Source organism: Pelodiscus sinensis, chromosome 6 (assembly GCF_052426305.1).
Source record: "Pelodiscus sinensis isolate ZL-2025 chromosome 6, ASM5242630v1, whole genome shotgun sequence".
Taxonomy (NCBI): Eukaryota; Metazoa; Chordata; order Testudines; family Trionychidae; genus Pelodiscus; species Pelodiscus sinensis.
In genome coordinates, this window is record NC_143057.1 from 75121064 (window position 1) to 75139672 (window position 18609).

General features: G+C 39.6%; 1 protein-coding gene across 1 annotated transcript in view; it reads right to left on the minus strand.

Moving 5' to 3' along the window:
- Positions 1 to 289: 289 nt before the first annotated feature.
- ADGRV1 (adhesion G protein-coupled receptor V1) overlaps positions 290 to 18609 on the minus strand; it is a 393877-nt gene continuing 375557 nt past the window's right edge. Inside the window, exons 89-91 of the mRNA XM_089779321.1 lie at positions 14156 to 14347; positions 11287 to 11464; positions 290 to 1692 (exon numbers count right to left, since the gene is read on the minus strand). Of these exons, the coding sequence (XP_089635447.1) occupies positions 1574 to 1692; positions 11287 to 11464; positions 14156 to 14347 (489 nt within the window). The 3' untranslated portion in view covers positions 290 to 1573. The remainder of the gene's footprint in view (positions 1693 to 11286; positions 11465 to 14155; positions 14348 to 18609) is intronic.

An 18609-nucleotide genomic window follows, 5' to 3' on the forward strand; every position in this document is an offset into this window, starting at 1 on the left:
CAGTCTCACCCAGGGCTATTTCTCATATTTAAGCTTTTTACTAAAAGTATGTAGTTTGAATTCACACAGGTCTCCAAAAATAATGGAAGTGACAGTGCTCTCACTTACCAAAATAATTTCCTTCTAAACCAAACATGCAAAATTTCAGAAAGCAGAAGTTCACAAAGTTTTAAGCATATGAAAATATGGGATTTATCATGGAAGCGAGTCAACAATAACCCGCTAACAACAGCAGGATATACCAGACAAGCTTATCATAGCTAATTTGTTTATTTTTTATTTAGGAACACAAAGTATAAAGGTTACATTTTAGTAAAAGATCCCATACAACCCTCTTACTGAGAGTTTGACTAGCAAGGGCTTTAATGTCACTTAGTTATGCAAAATGCAATTATAAAATGCATTTCAACTTAAAATGCTCAGAAATGGTCCCATAATAAACTTAAAATGCTCAGAAATGGTCGCATAATAAACTCTCTTATTAAATAAGAGAACTTGTTGCTCAAAGCTGTTTCAGTTTAAAGCCTTCAGGCAAGTTCCTGACATGGGCGTGAACTTATTTAGAATTTACTGTATTCAACAATACACTATTTTAAAAACAAATGTTCTGTGGAAAACTACCTTGGCATCCCTCTTCAAGTGCAGAAACACACAATTAATGATTTTTATAAGACTATTGAGCATCTCCTTCTGAATTCACAGTCACTTTCATTGTATCTTGTTCATTAGAAACCCCTCCCCACCACCATCACTTTTCTCTGTGCTGTTTTTTAACTCTAGATTACTTATCTGACTCTCTTGTAATGCAATTCTTAACCCTTAAACCAGCTAGAATATAATCCTTTATACAGAGATTATTAGAAAACTACACTCATTGAAAGTCCTCCTACACATTTTCTGCTGGTGTGTGAGAAGTAATTTTGTTTAAAAAAAAAAAAGACGAAAGACCAACAACAGTATAACAGAACTATCATCAAGATATGCATATATCTACTGAGTAACTGAGTGGTTATAATTGGCCTTCTGACCCTCACATGTTGTATCATGTCAGAATTTAAATTGTAAGATCTCTGGAGCCAGCATTGCGTCTTTACTTGTTTCTGTGAAGTTCATAATTGTCAGTTCTCAAAAAACAAAGAGCATGTTACAGGGAGGGGCTGTGTCAATAAAATCCCCTCGTGCTCAATTATATCTCACCAACTCAACTTCCAGAAATATTTTTCATTTGGACAGTGGTCAGATCCAAATAATGACAGACATGTTTATATTAAATAAACACTACTGGGTTTATTAAATGGTGTTACACATACAGGTTAATTAAAAAAATCTACACTTCATGGAATATATGCATCCACTTACAGGATGCAAATCTGGGCCAACTTCTAGTTGATGCTCAGTCACTGCCAAGTTGTACAGGTTATTTTCCAATATACAAAAAGAAAACCTACCATTCTTTGTTAATCATCCACTACAGCTCACAGCATTCTACCACACAGCTGCATGTAGTGTTTTAGTGCAGGGAAACGCAAATATAAAAATATGGTGATTTGATTTTTTTAAAATACCAATGGTGTTAGAGGTGAGTGTCTGCTATGGGTATTCTTCTAAGTTCTACAATCTGGGAGTTAGCCATGCTACCTCCATCTTGGCTGCCACGGTAGGAATCATTATCACTGATATTGAGGCCTGCACCTGAAACACAAAACCAAGAAAGAAATAGTGAGGACTGAAACAGGAAGAATGACATCATACTCTGTTATACAGGGAAACCTACCCTACTTTGCTTTTCTTATTATAGCAGCTTTTCTCTTCCCCCACATAAGTACAGTAGATTTTCTGATAAGATCTACAGTTTTGCACCCACAGACTATAGGCTCATTTAACTGAGGGCACATCTCTGCACCTACAGTTGTTCGTGCCTTTGTCTGCAATGTAAGTCACTTTTATGTTTCAGTACCTGATGCGACGGTCTGAACAGCGATTAAGATGTTCAGCTGAGTTTCCCTGACATCACATGCATAAATGGAAACCTGGTTAAGGTTGCACTCAATATTGTCCCCAGATGATTCTGCTTAGGGGATTAATTTCTAGTGGTGGAATCTACCACACTGATGGTAAAATAAAAATTTCAGCTGTTTCAGCAGGGTTCACTTTCAACATGGCTAAAAAAGCAGGTTAAACATTCATCCTTAACTCACTCTGCTTAAATCTACAACTGGCGCTTTCCTCTAATGCACAATAACACTGCAGTAAACAAAACATAAAAATGACCAGCTTTCCAGGACTTGAGATTCAGATTTATTCAGCACTGCACATCAGTGAAATTATTTGTGGTAACTCTAGAACAGATTAACACCAGAAATTACTTTCTAGTTTGAACATTTACAAATAACCCAGGGAAAAGGAAAATGTACGAAGGTACAACACTCTGGGTGAGTGATGCCTGAATTCAGTCAGGAAAGAGATCACTACAGACTGAGGGAGGTATAAAAAGCTGTCTGATAGGGGCAAGGAATACCATAATGCTAGCTGTGGAGTTTAGCTCTGAATTAGCAAAGTTCTTAAGTTGAGGAGTAGATCTATCAAAGTCAGTGGGCCTACTCCGACACTTAAAGTTAGATGTGCTTAAGTACCTTAGTGATAAAACTTTTGAAACAGGAAAAAGAACAACTATATTTTTATTTCTATTTCTTGCATTTTTATCTGCTCTTAGATGGGGACTGTTTAGTTTGGAATGAAACATACAATATATTGAGTGATATACAGAAGGTAAATCAGACACACATATTGCCCTCTAGTGATGCAAGAACAAGAACTTGAAAGGCAACACATGTAAAATAGACAACTGAAAATTATTTTTGCACAACACAATTATTGTGTGATACTTATTGCTACAGATATCTTTAAGACAAAGAGATAAATGGCTTTCAAAAAGAATTACACACTTATATGGTTAATGAGAATAATAGTATACCGTACACAAACCCTCATGCTTCAGGGCAACAGGTAACCACTAACTGATGGTGTAAAAAAGGTATTTATTGTAGAGGCATGTTATTCTAGCATTGTGGGAGTTTCTTGAAGCATATCTGACACTGGTCATTATCAGAGACAAGATACTGGACTAATCTGGTATTGGAGTAATTACATTATTAAATGGAACATGGTCATGCAGCATCCTTTTAGAAAGGAGACAACACTATCATTGTATTTAAAATAGATTAATTCCCTTTATAAGAGTCACTTTCCTGGCTAAATATTTAGGACTGGATCCTTTTTAGGAATTTAGAGTTTCAATGCCAAACTACCAAACAGTTGGTCTCCAGATTAGTAAGGCTAGGAGTGTTTACAAGACAAGGCTTGCAGAGTTCACTGTGGCAGCTTGTTCTCCCTTCAGGACACCTCCTGCTTCAGAACTAGATATAATCATTTCACTGAGAGCATGTAACTGAGAGTTACAGTTTAGCTTGCAAAACAAGCAAGGCCCCTCCAGTGACATCTACTGGTCAAAACATTTATTCAATGAATCCCAACACTAAACATTCTTTAATTATTGCTCCATATGAAGGGCCCAAGTTTGATCTTACCTATTTGCCTACACACAGATCAAGCTTTCACTATAATATCTGTGCAAAACATTGGGTGTTTTTTAACTTGCTATTTTTCACTCTTTTATACATTCTCTAGGGTATTTTTTATCATATTATACATACATATACTACATTCTGAATCCATCACACTTTTATAGTCAATGTGCAATAAACACAAAAATCAATTGTAGATATCACACACTCTTATACATTACATCTTGTTTTATGGGATTGGCTGGATACAGAGAATGGTACAGTAATATGTAACCAATTAATATTCATACCTCTATTGAGAAATGTTAGGGTTCAATGGAAATGAGTCCTTGGTCCTAGTGGAATCTTGTACCCATCCACCATTTCAACCTTTGTTGGTGACAGAAGCAAAGCTAACTGAATGGGCAGGGAGAATACCTTCTCCCCCTTTTCTCACCTTTTGACTTTTTCCTTTCAAATGGGATATGAGGTGCACTGGTAAGACAAGCTGGGGAAGCTAACATTGCCACTGCAGGTGCAATGGCTGTAGTTTCACAAAGAGGGTGTGTCTAGACTACAGTGGCTTTTTTTCGAAAAAACTTCCCCTTAGTCTAGACTGCTGCTGCATTCTTTCAAAAATAAATTGAAAGAACGTGGCAGCTTTTTCGACCACGGAAAACCTTGTTTTACGAGGAAGAACACCTTTTTCCGAAAGTGCTCTTTTGAAAAAAGGCACTACGTAATGCAAACTGCTTTTTTTAAAGAGAGCATCCAGACTGCCTGAGTGCTCTCTTTCAAAAAAGCGGCTTGCTTTTTCAAAAGTACTGGTTGTAGTCTAGATGCTCTTTTTCAAAGGAGGCTTTTTCGAAAGTATCTTTTGAAAAAGCCTCTTTCAAAAGAGGCTTGCAGTTTAGACGTAGCTGGAGTCTATCCCAGCATCTTTCAGGAATGTGAAACAACTGAACATTTCAGCCAATTCTTTCAAAAATGACTTCTTCTAGTTTTGAGATCCCAACCCAAGTCTCAAGTTGAACACACTAATTTTGGCTGCCATCACTTATCAATCGTTTTTGAAAATATTGATCCATTTCTATACTATACTCCATAAATTCTTGTGGGAAGCTTATGTGGCATTATCTGTTGTATTTCAATATAGATTTACTTTTTGATTTTGGAGTTTTTGTTATTGTTAATGCACAAGGGCCAAATTCAGACTGGCAGCGAACAAAACTGCATTAAGCATTGCAAACATGAGTCATAAAACTGCCTATCTTGGTTCTCTAGCCACTTGATAATCTTAGCTGTGCTGTGGTAGTGCTTATGAGCCAAGGGTTGTCTGCCCTTACATCTGAATGACCCCTATAAAGAGACCTGCTTCTCCAAACAACTTATAAATACAATAAGCAAGAGAAGGAAGAAGGAGCAAAACATGAGGCCTGTTGTAGAGACTTTTATGCATTGAACCTGCATCAGGCCCAGAGGGAGTGACTTCAGTTGCATATCACTAAAAGGCAGAGGCAGGAGTGTTTGTGATTGGTGGGAATATGGCTGGAATTGAGAAGTCAGTAAGGCTAGTATGCAGTTCTAACATTAAAAGTTATGCCTAAGGAGAACAATTTATGAATAATGTACTGCTTGGAGCCAGACTACACCCGTTTTTCCTTCATCCCATCCTTTTTTGACTACTCTCCACCCTTACACAATATGCCGATATCCAGCAGTCTGCTGCTTTCAAGATAGGAGGACTGAAACATATCTGCACTTAAACTGGAGTCACATTAAAACGGTTTTATAATTCAATTACACTAACCCCATGTATTAGAGTGAATCAGTCTGAAAGAGGAGGGGCTCATTAAACTGTCAAGATGAGCTTGAACACTAAATGTTCAGTCGTTAAGCACTAAAAAAGGAATCATAAGCAAAATGTGATCTAGCCCAAAATGAAAGGGTATTATTAGATAATTAATATACTTAGCAATAATTAGTTATGGAATAATTATCATTATCCCATGGAAGTGTAATCCTTTGATTTATTATAAAAACCACAAACGAAATAAAACAAAACATACCATTTAAACCAACCTAATTACTAGCAGGAAACAAACAAGGTTTAGGCATACATCAACAGGCAGTACCATTTTTTCATATTATTTTTCTTAGAGTAATCTTTCCTTAATCCTTCGCACAGATCTGAAGTTCATGGAGTTATGCAAACTCGATGATACTGTATTGTATTGAAACTCAATTCTCTCATTCCCTTGCACAAATCTGCATTGGAGCCAGCTTAACTGATCACTTGAGAATTCTCTTAAGTGGAACCCTTGGGTGATGTAAACTCACCACAGTGGCTCCTGTACTATTCCTTCCAATACAAGGGGGCATGGCTGATGGCAAGAGGTCACAGCTAGGTTTTCTTATGTTCACCAATTCCTGGCTGACGAACAATCCCTGAGGTAATTAGCAGCTAGCCTAAATTAGAGAAACCCTCAGGCTGCTCTAAATTACTCAGGCATGAAGGGAAATCCAGGATTAGAGAAGTGCAGATATATCGTAAAGATATATTTATCTTTATCTTCTCATGCTGGGCAGCCTTGCAGAATCTGAGAATTATTTCCAGCATGACTATGACTACCTGTATAAGGTTTTAGGCTGACAATCTTGGGGAATGAAGTCTTCTATTTACCCTTAGAACAAGTAAAACAAAGGCAGCAGTAGTGCAAGCTTTCCTACCTTGTTAATATTCCTCAACCTTTTTCTAAAGGGATTACCAAAAATGCTCTGTACAGTACAAGAGCAGGACGAACACCATGTGCATGCAATCTCATGTCTTTGTCTCGAGTTTGCAAAAAGGTTGTTTGATAGTATTTAACAGGAATCAAATAGAAATGTTTTTCTTTATAATATCAATATAACTATTCTCCTCTATTATGTGTTTTGCCTCCATTGTCTGTAACCTTGCCACCATCCTTGTTGCTGAAAGTTTTCTTCCTCTCTATCGTTTGTATGTCTGCAAATTTGCCAGACAATGCTTCTGTATCTTGATGTACAATATTACCTCTGTTGAAATCTCCATTCCTATCATTATCTCTTCTTGCACTGGCTATGGTAATTCATTCCTCTCTGGTATGTCTCCCAGGTCGGAACTTTCCAGCATGTATGAGGAGCTGCTTCCTCTTCACATATATACACAGATCACACCACTTTCATTCTCAGACCTCAAAACTAGTTCCCTACTCCTTTCAGGATCCTGCTCAAAATTACCCTTCCTATTTTTAAAGGACTTTCATCATCTGATTTCAGACTAGCTCAAGAACTCTGTTCTTTCTATTCCCTTCTATAATCTCTGTGGTCCTCTAGCATTGTCACCTTCTGTCCTGGCATGCAATCTGATCATGGTCAGTGCCAGAACCTTCCCCTCTACAGGATCTGACATCCAAATCACCCTTCTTGTACCTCTTTAGTCTCCATTTTTTAAAAGTCTCATTGGAAAATGTAGCTTTTCTCCTCTTCCTGCATCTTTTAATTCAGAGGTAGGCAAAATACAGCTTGCAGGCTGCACCTGCCGAGCCCCTGTACACTGCTAAAAGCAGCACCATGTACCCTTTTGGTTGGTGTCTTTGTGCATTGCTCCCATCCCCAGCACATTCTCACAGCCCCCACTGGCTGAAAACCAGCCAAAAGGAGCTGCCTGGGTTGTGCCATGTCTCCCTCAAGAGGCCCACGGTATGCAGAAATGCATTATGTCCCCCACACCAGCCAGCCACTTTGAGCGGTGTTTGTGTGTGTGTGGGTATAATAGGCAAGGAGAATATCATGGAAGAGTGCAGCCCTTGATCACTTACCAAATTGTTAGAATTGCTCCCCCCCTCCAAATTATTGATCACCCCTGTTTTAACTGTATTATTTAACTCTGCCATGTATTGTGTGATGGACCAGAGCCACACATTTATGGTCTCCATTAGTGGAGTTTTCCTAGAGCCTGGAGCTGTTCATAACCAAGGTTTTGGCTGAGACTCAACTCTCATATAAAATAAAATTGTGCTGAATTAAGGCAAACTATTTTTACTGTTAATAAGCAGCCCTTTGTTCTCATATTTTAAGACCCACTTCTGTACATTCTTTACTACTGAAAATTATGATTACTATTGTGAAAGGACCCACTGAAATCAAGGTAACTGTGCAAGACAGTGATAGAAATGTAGCCGTGTTAGTCTGGGGTAGTTGAAGCAAAATGCAAGACAATTATCACTATTGGTAGTAAGCATGTACAGTATTTAATCCGTATTTATGAAAGCTTCCATATCTTATTACCAGGAATCCTGCAATGAAAATAACACATAAAATCCCCAATTTTCCATGATTAAAATGAAACATTTAACTTTAATTTCTCTAGCCACAATATACATAGGCATCACTTGAACACAATGTTATACAGGCAGTCCCCGGATTACGTACAAGATAGGGACTGTAGGTTTGTTCTTAAGTTGAATTTGTATGTAAGTCGGAACTGGTACATATTGTAGGGGAAACTCTAGCCACACATTTCTACAGAGCTCAGTTTTATTCTCCCACACCTTACTTCCCTCAGTCCTTTGTTCTCAAGCTGAGGTGTCTGCTGAGAAAAGCTGCTCTGCGTCTCCCTGGTCTGCTGGGGGGGCGGGGGGGGGGGGCAGGGGGCGCTAGCTTCGTGTCTCCCTGGTCTGCTGGGGGGAAGTAGCTAGTGCGGGGTTGCCTCACCCCGTTTGTAAGTAGGGATCCGATGTAAGTCGGATTCATGTAACCCGGGGACTGCCTGTATACAATAAAACCCTGTTTATGCAAGCTTCTGATATCCATCTCTTATATTAAGTGAACCACCAGCTGCCCAGGGCAGACAATGTCTGGGATTCAGGCAACTGTGTAATAGAGGCTCAGATAAATGGGGTTCTATTTTATGTTTTTATTTTTTCCACAAAATGTTAAAACTAAAGTTTCTTTGGAAAAATGCAAATTCCATATTTTCCCATTGTAAACAGATTTCTGGGATCCCTACTTATTACCAATCTTCTATGAATTTTTTTTTAAGCACATGGAAGGAAAAATAAACAAAAAACAAAAAAAAGTCCATGATTTTTTAAAATAAATTCCTGAATACAATGGAACACAGTGCTTAGTATTTTTGAAAAATCAGGCAACTTATTTAGGTGTCTAATTATAGATTTAGGAATTTAACTTCAGGCACTCAGTCTTGGTCAAAAACCAAATACCTCAGTAGTTATTAGTAGACTGGGTGACAAAATATCCAGTGAAAATGTACATGTTCAGGAAATGAACAGCAAAATGGGCAAAGTAAAGAAATACTACTGCAATACCATTGAGAAATGTATAGCATTAGTGTTAGTTTGGTTGCTTTGTGCCTAACCTCTAGAATCATTCTACAATTCTCCACAGAAAAATGACTGGCTTGCTATAGTTTAATAAAAAATAACAAATTAAGTGGCACCAACAGAATGTGCATTTGTGAGTATTTACTGTAACATTGGCTGTTTAAAAGTCATGTGTTTGGAAGCTTCACTACATTAAACATGAAGGCTATGTCTACACTGGCATCCTTTTCCGGAAATGCTTAAAACGGAACAGTTTTCCGTTATAAGTATTTCTGGAAAAAGTGCGTCTACATTGGCAGGATGCTTTTCCCGAAAAGCACTTTTTCCAGAAAAGCGTCCGTGCCAATGTAGACGTGCTTTTCCGCAAAAAAGCCCCAATCGTCATTTTCGCGATCCGGGCTTTTTTGCAGGAAAGAAATCTGTGCTGTCTACATTGGCCCTTTTCCGGAACAGTTTTCTGGAAAAGAACTTTTGCCCGAACGGGAGCAGCATAGTTTTTCTGGAAAAGCACTGATGATTTTAAATTAGATCGTCAGTGCTTTTCCGGAAATTCAAGGGGCCAGTGTAGACAGCTGGCAAGTTATTCCGGAAAAGCGGCTGAATTTCCGGAATAAGTGGCCAGTGTAGACACAGCCGAAGAGTTTCTGACGTATAGACGGGAACATAAAGACTTTTAAATGGTTAGTGTTACATATGTACAGGACAAAAGTGAAGGGACCATACTGTTGGGGTTTACTTTTTTAAAAAATGGGAAACATGTAAATGTTCAAAGGGCAGTTTAAATTTACTGTACATATACTCTGTCTATGTCTGTGTATTAAAGACAAAGGACATGAATCCAAGATACAGAATTATATTTTAATAGTATTCTTTCATATTTAAAATGATTACTCATGATACAGTACACAATACGTTTATATAAACACACAATATAGATCGAGTACCACACCATGTACTAGGAATTTCAATGAGAACATCATCTAAAGATTAACATTTGAGGGGTCAATCCAATTCCCATTGAAGTTAATGGGATTCATTCAATCACTCCCTCTAAACTCTTTAATAGGAGTTGGAGGGAGTCATAAAATGGTATAAATATACTTAACCGAATGGCTGATACCCGGTAAAGGGAGAGCATCCTAGAGTCCAAGCTGCAGACCGAGCCTGGGGGTCTACACTGCTTTTTTAGCCTCATTGTGCAAGCCTTGCAAACCTAAGACAGCTGCCTCTAAAGTAGGGTTGCCAGATGGTTGAAACAAAAATACTGAACACTCCTCCCCACCCCCTCCAAAAAAAAAAAACCACTGGGGAAAAAAGAGGGGGGGTCAGAGAGACCAAAGTTGTTGAGCAAAAAAAAAAACCCTCCAAAACAGACTTCCCTTTAAGAGTGAGTGCGGGGATAGCACTAAGACCCAGGAGAAGCCCTTGGTCAGCAGCCATTTTGTGCCTTATGGAACGAGGTAAGCATGGGGGCTGGGGTCAGGGGGCTGGGAGTGTTGGAAGTCGGAGTAGGGGGTTTCGGGGCGGGGAGTGTTTGTAGGGTTGTTAAGTGCCTGGCATTTTCGCCTCCTGGCCAGGGAAAAAAATCAGAAAATACCGGACATTTTACGTGTCCAGTATTCTCCAAATTATTTTACCAGATAGGAGGCGAAAATACCGGACTGTCCGGGTGAATATCAGACACCTGGCAACCCTACTATAAAGACTTTTTGTTTTTAGCTTTTGTTTTTGTGTGGCTATGTCTATACTGCAGCTTTCTTCTGCAAAAACTGTAAAAATGAGGAAGAACGGCTCTTGTGCAAGAGGATTTTTTTGTGCAAAAAGGAGAAGTCTACACAGCTCCTTTTTGCGCAAAAGCCTCTTGTGGGAAAACAGCTGCTAATTAATTATGCAAATGAAGAACGGCAATATTCTACGCCACGCTTCATTTGCATAAGCTTTTGCGGAAGAAGGCTGCAGTATAGACGTAGCCTGTGTGTATATTTGTGTGTTTGTTTCTGGGAGTTTTGTTTTTGTTTTGTTTGCTGTGTAGATTTATCCCTCAAGTACTTGGAGAAAAATGTTAAATTTTCAGCCTTTCCTGGTTTTTGTAGGTTTTACACAAGCTTACTGTGATTCAAATTATGGTTTTGTAGGCTATTTCCCTTTGTTATTAATGATAATATCCCATTATGTTTTGTTCATAGAATAACAATTCATACCAAAACAAAAACTTGGTTCTACATTTGCACTGGCACTCAGAATGTATTAGTAGCAATTGGATCTGCCCTTTTATAGTGACTCCTGGGGAAGCTATTCTGTGAGGACAAAGCATAGCATACAGACTTCTAAAAACAAAGAAAAAAAACACTACTCACCAGTTTTTAAAGCAAATATTAAGTCATCAAACTCTTGTGATTCCTCATCAGCCACCAATGAGCTGTTACTAAATCCTCCAGAAGCACTGAAGACATTCCCATTTTGTGGGGTTTGTTTAAAAGTAGCACTGGCTTGACTAGCTGGATGCAAGGATGCGCTCTCCCAGTCTCCTGGCACCTTAAATAAGTTAAAAAGTCTCAAAACTACAGTTATAATGAAAGTTATAGTACATATATAGTTCTGGCTACTTGGACTCTTAACTACTCTCTGCCCCAGTTGTCTGAATGGATTTGAACTAAGGATGTAATAGTGTAGTTGATTAACCGATAAGCAAAAGCTTATAGGTTAATGCTATAGACTACACACATTTCTCCCTCCCCCACCCCCATCCGCTACTAGTACATTTTTTAGCACACCAGCCAAGCAGCCTGGCTCAGTACTTGCTTGTGCCGGGTTCAGGACCTAGCCTCACTGAAGCTCTGCATTTACAGTGTATTAGGAGCCAGACAGGCAGCCCAGCTCAGTTCCGGCACACATGGGAACTATATCAGAGGCAGCAGTGCAGGGCAACAGGCAGCTGATCCACAAGGGGAGCTGGTTTTTAAACTGATTCCCTTCACTGACCATTTTCCGTCTGGCACCCGTATTGCTGCCTCTGATACAGAGGCAGCAGTGCGGAGTGGCGGGGGGACTCCTTAGGAGTGGGGCTGAAGCGCATTAGCTGCTATAGAATAGTTGAATTCATGAAGTTACACGACTATTCAATTAACCGATATTTAACATCCATAGTTTGAACCCACGACTACAGAAGGGTCAGGGGTGTAGCAACTCCAGATGCGAATGGGTAATTAGTTATCCAGTTACCCAGTAAGCATCACCCTTACTGGGTGATGCTTACCAGGTAACCGTTAACCAATGCCCAAGAGTGGCCCCCCACCCACAGCCTGCTGAGTGTAGAGGGCTACCCCAGCACTGGGGACAGGAACCAGTGGCAGCCACAGCCCAAACTCTGGGGATAGGTGCCAGGAACAGGAGCCCCGTGGGCTTGAGGGTTGCTCCAGCTAGGGTGGAGTTGTCCCCTACCCGAGATTAGGTTAGGTTAGGTTAACCTAATGTTTTACTGGTTAACTGATTAATAGGGATTTTACATCCCAAGTAGCAAAAGGGTTTTTTGTGCCTCTTCCAGTAGAAAGTCTAGCTCAATCTTTTTCTTTTAAAATGATAGTTGATTACGAGTACGCTGGCTTTGTGTTCATTATGGAGAGGATAGCTGATTTAAAAACTGTCCAACTTTTTCTTTTGTCTGAACATTTTCCTCAGGTACAGAGAACCTCATATTGAAGTACTTTAAAATTTCACTCAAAATCTTCCTGCTTGTTCTTTCCTTGAACATCAACATGGTTGCTTCTTCCCAGGGCCAACCTTACCCATGTGCAGAATATACAGTTGTGTAAGGCACCTGAAAATTTGGGGCACGACTGAGTTTTAATGTCCACCTACTTGCTTCTTTCTTTCCCTACCCTGTGGCTCTGCTTCCTTTGGAGAGGATCTAGTTAGCTTAAAAGTGAAAAAATCTACCAGACCTAGTAGCAGAACACTGAACCTGAGAAAGAGCTATTCCAGAGGTAATGAAGCCATTTAACAGGCATTTGCCAACCCTGAGTATATACTGACAGTTTCTGAATTTACTGTGTTCATCTACAGGACCTTAGTTTAAAATTTGTTTTAAAAACATTTCATTAGTATAAAAACAATGAGTAGTCCTGTGGCACTTCAGAGACTAACAAATATCTATATAGTAACATTGGCTTTCATGAGCAAAACCCACTTCGTCAGATGAGATGAGCTTGTGTCAAGAGTTCATCTCATTTGATGAAGCGGTTTTTGCTCATGAAAGCTCACGATACATTTGTTAGTCTCTAAAGTGCCACAGGACTACTCGCTTTTAAAGTTATGGACTAACACGGCTACCCCTCTAATGAGATTTCATTGTGTTGCTAAAGAATATAAAATCACATTTCTAAAACATTATACTCCCCAGGATGCTGTTGGGCATGGGCACACCAGTTTAATAGTACTATGTAGGACCCCACAAATCCTAATGCTGGCCCTCACTTTTCCACTCTCCTGTGATCCTTCAGTAGACCCTGTCTTTCCACTCCACACCATCTAAGACCCTCTTCCTTTCCACTGAATAATACCCCTCATTGGCACCCTACTCTTTCACACCCTTTTCACAACAATCTTATTTATTTGTTTAAATAATTTATCTTCACAATATTATGTGTCTTTGAAAATGCTGGAGGAGCATTTATTCCATCTGCCAACTAATCCAAAACTAGATCTGGCCAGAAAACAGAATTTCTATCCCCCCAAAAAGTTGAATTTCAATTGTTTTTGTTTTATATAACTCAACATCTGACAAAACCAACTGTGACATCCATAAAGATCAAAGGTGAAAACCTGTCCCTACTGAAGTCAACAGGAGTTTTGCTATTGACCTCAATAGGGTGAGGATTTACATGAGAATTACAGTAACCTGAAAAGTATATGATGTTGGCCGTGACCTACTTTTCATATACATGATCCATAGCTCTATAACAAAGCTAATGAGCAAAACAAGCAATGTAAAAAAGGGAAGGGGGGTTATCCATAGTTCTAATGTTAAAAACAACATTTATTGTACAAGTTATCATCGTTATATACGTTTGCGCTTTTCCCCAATTCAAACTTGAATCATAAAACAAAAAAATGCCCCCGCCCCGAGGTTATTCATAGCTATGTATGTCACTCTTTTCCCATTCAGCTATACAATTGGCCTCTTTGCAGTATGTATAATAATGATTATGAGGTATAGAAAACGGGTACCTCTTCCATAGCACTGATAAGATTCTGAGTAGACTTGCTGATCTCTCCTCCTGCTGGGGGCATCCCACTGCCATGTGTGAAAAAGGCAGAGCCTGGGCTTGTATGTCCATTCATATCTACGGTGTAACTTGCTTTCACTGGGCAACAAAGCTGGTTGTGTAGGATGAAATACACCACAAAGACATAAAGACCCTGGGGAAAAAAACAAAGGGAAAAGAGCATCAGTGAAATGAAGCATTCCTGGATTGAGAACACAGAATCATGACAAGATTCTACACGCTACAGCAGATGCCTCCTATCACTCCAACAGCCAATGGTTCATGTGATTGAGATATGATACGCTGAATAACAAGAGCAGGTAGCATTGTAAAGCATGGGCTTGGAAGTTAACAGTAAGCATAACATTATGTCCTGAGGCCTCTGATAATGGGTCATTAAAAATGATTATCTAGTTTAACTCATCCAGTTGAGAAGCCAAGATGACACACAAAAAAGTTTCACAGCCATCCCAACAGTGAGAAAACAGACTGAGGGACTGCTTTACAATAGAAGCTGGCAACTGCTCACCACTTATTTTATTCTCACAACCATTGTTTTTTGTTCTGTTACTAGGTCCTTACATTTCTGCCCCAACATCAGTCTCAGACAAACTGCATTACTTCCATCTTTGATATGAATATGCTGTTTTAAAAGAAATTCTCCATGCTACTCCCTAATTCAACAGTGGCTCTTATTAATGATTTTTACAAGACCTCTTCTGTTTGTCTCTTTGGCTGTTCTTTAAAACTTGCTAATTTTGACCTTTAGGTTGAGCAGCCAACATAAAAAATGTTAAAACTGTGTCTTTTGTCTGCACAGAAATCATATCATTTAACTTTTGGGAATGAAATCTGACTCTTAGCTTCTCATCTGAATTAAATTACATGAATGCAGGGAGGGGAGAACAAGTTTAATAAGTTCCGAAAAAAGATTCATTCAGGAGGGCTTCCTGGTATTTGAATTTGCATTGTTTTAATGTCTCTCTCTGTCCTCAGGACTTATGGAAAAACAAAATAGGACAAGACATATGAAATGTACCCGACAGGCATGAAACTTGTAATTGAGATTATAAGTAGTAAATGAGCTTTCATCAAGCTTGTTATACTTGGGAATTTCTACCATTTGCAGTTTTAAATATGAAACAAGACTGGGAGCACACAGTTTCTGCATGTGTACACACCCATGTAACAGACTGACTGAAACCAGTCTGTCTTTATCAGCTTCATGGATCTGACATTTGAAGAGAACTCATTTGATTATCAGGGCCAGATTAAAAGACTTTTGGGGTCCTGTACACTATAGAAATGGGGGACTACCTACCTTTTCTTTCAGAGAGGGCCTAAGCCTGTGAGCTGCTGCCCTCCCCATGGGAATGGGGAAAGGGATTGTGCCCTACATGTAGCCAGAGCTTGATCCTAATCCCAACTTTTCCTGAGCTCCAGCCACGTTGTACTGAGACTAATATTCCTAGCCCTGCTTCTGCCTTTGGGCTCTTGCCTTAGGCCTGGCATAATGATGCCAATAGTAGTGTTGATATCAGCTGCAGTGGACAAGTTGCTTTCTACACTATTGATGGCAAATGGAAAACAGAATGGCACTATGACCCTGTGAGCCAGCTCGCAATACAACTCTCTCACTCATTCATCTAGGGCTACCAGACTAAACCTGAAATGGGGGTCCCGTGCAAATGCATCCCATACAGATTAGTTAATCCAGGCCTCTTGACTTTCCTTATCTATTTTCTACAATTCCTAACTTCTGATATTAACTACCACATTCACTACTATCAACTTCTCCTTTATTCCATTTGTTGTATTAATTTTTACAGCTGCCTTCACTTCCCTTCTAAACCAGGTTGTTTTTAAACCATCATGGCCTTCTTCCTCAATTAGGCGCATCTAGCAAGGTGTTCTGAAAAGACTCCCAGTTATTACTCAAAATTTTCTGACTCAATTTATTGGCTCACATTTATTTTCAGCTTTGTGAAACTGGTCCTATTAAAAAAAACAAGTGTGTGTGTGTGTGTGTGTGTGTGTGTAAGCATAAGCATCTATACAGATATAGAAGTGTGTGTGTGTATGTGCATGTAATATAATAGTCTGGACTGCCTATTAAAAATATGATCAATCCATGATCTCATCCCTAATTTGCTAAACTTTTAGTTCAGTTTTTAATAGAAAATTGTTGCTAACTGAGAAAGGCAGATCCTTCTTTGACTCATCCTTCGCCCCCCCCCCCTTCTGCCCCTCCACTGCGTCAGCTGACCCATGTAAGCATTGAGAACTACACTGCTAAGGTACAGTGATGCTACTTCCTCTCGCTGTGGTTATGTATATCTCTAAAGGGATCTCAGGCATTACCCTCACTACACTTATTGACTGTTGGAAAATGGAAGTGCACTCACTTTGCTTTTGTGCAATCAGGTGGTCTTGCTGAGTTCCAACAGCTGGGAAGACTGACAAGACCTGTACCAGAATACACTGACCTAAGCCTATTTTAGCAAGAAGTCAAATATCAGTAGTAGATGATTATTTGCTTTGAAATTACATTAGAAAAATGCACACATCAAATGTTCTATGTATTGGCAACAATATCTTCCACAACATTACAGCTTTTTCTGAAAAGCACTCCTCAAAACATGGATTTTGTTACCATGTTTGTTATTTGCCCAAGCTGGTACCATTCTCAGTGACAATGAAGTCACTTTCCAAAAGCCAAGTTCTTCTAGCCAGATGCCTAGATTTTCTTCCATACTTTCACTCCAATATGTTTAGGGATATATGGGAACATGGTTTCTGCTGAGGAGGCAGTGACCACGGAAAGGATAGGCTGATGACACTACCAGAGCTACAGGGTGATGGGGAAGGAAGTAGCAAGTGAACTGGTTTAAAAAAAATGCAGCCGTTCAGTGAGATCAGTCAACTACTCCAGCAGGGGATCAAAGACAAAATGGTAAAGCATGACATTTATGCAACTCAGGTTCTGCCATGCACCTAATGTCATCTCTATTAGAAATTTGAAAAATTCTGATAAATACAAGGCTGGTCTCACTGTTCTAAAGACCATTCTATATATTGTGTGCAAAAAATCACAAGTTGCCTAAAACCACTGTCCTCCATATATCACAAATTAGTTCTGTGCTGTGTGGGGGTAAGGCTGAAACTACCCGAACTTAGAATGGAAGATGTCATGATGATACTAGAACTAACACTGCAGCTGTGGTGACGCTTATTTCTTACTGACAGTGGCCATGGCAGAGGAGAAGGGACATGCTGGTGCAACTTCTGGTTGCTGAAACAGAAGAGCAAAGCTACAACCAGTGGCAGAAAAGTAGTTAACATGAAAGTAAGGAAGGACAAAAGGTGTCAAGTGGCTTGCTGCCATCACTTCTTCTGCACGTATGATGAGTCACTTTATATGTGGACGTGATACTGAACTCAAACTATACAGCCTGTTTTTTATGGGTTTTTTTATTGGGACATATACCTCATACATTAAATAGGGTACCTGTTACTAAGATTATTCAATATAAGGTGCCCGTCAGGTCTTATGAATCTACCACAACAACTACACATGTACAACATGGGATGGATCTTCATAGCCTTCCTGATCACTCTCACTTGGCTTCTTGCACTGCTTCAGCAGCACAGAGCAGCCAGAAACCCAGCAGATACAGCTATCTGAGGAATATTCAGGGGACACACAATCAGCATAGTCCGCCCTTTGGGACCATTTCAATTAATGAATTTATAAAAGCCCTGACTCTGCTCTGAATCATGCCAGGGACAGAACCTTCCTCCAGCAGCATTATAAATCACAGTTATGCAAAGGCAACAATGTCAGCTTTGCCCACTCTCTTGGGCCTTACACTGAGCACAACTCAGCCAGATAAGATCAAGACCCACATGCATACACCTTGAGAATGCATGTTACTGAAAATGCTACCTACTGGTGTTGGATGCCCACAACCATGTGGCAGTATGCCAGCATTAAACCCCACTTTTGTGTGTATGTGTCTTGCTATGCCTGCCACTTTTCTCATCAGTTTCTGCAATAGCCTAGAGTTCCACACTTTTCCACTGAACAAGGAATACCAATATTAACTTCTGTTTCTTATCTTGTTATTTCTAGAGTTGGGACTTTCCTTAGGGGGCAATTATTTGAAGGTGTTTTACTAGTTTCTGGGTTTTATTTTGTTGAATAAGACACCGGAAAGATTGAGCTTTTGCAGCTCTGATTTTTCTTGCACTGAAAGGTGAAAAGTAAGAAGTAGGTCGCTGAAGTCAGCCAACAACTTCAGTACAGTCATTGATTGGCTCTCAGCAGAAGCACACAGTACATGCCCATCCTCACACAAACACACATATATCTGAAAGGCTGGCCCATTATATTGGTCTCCTTATACATCCAACACA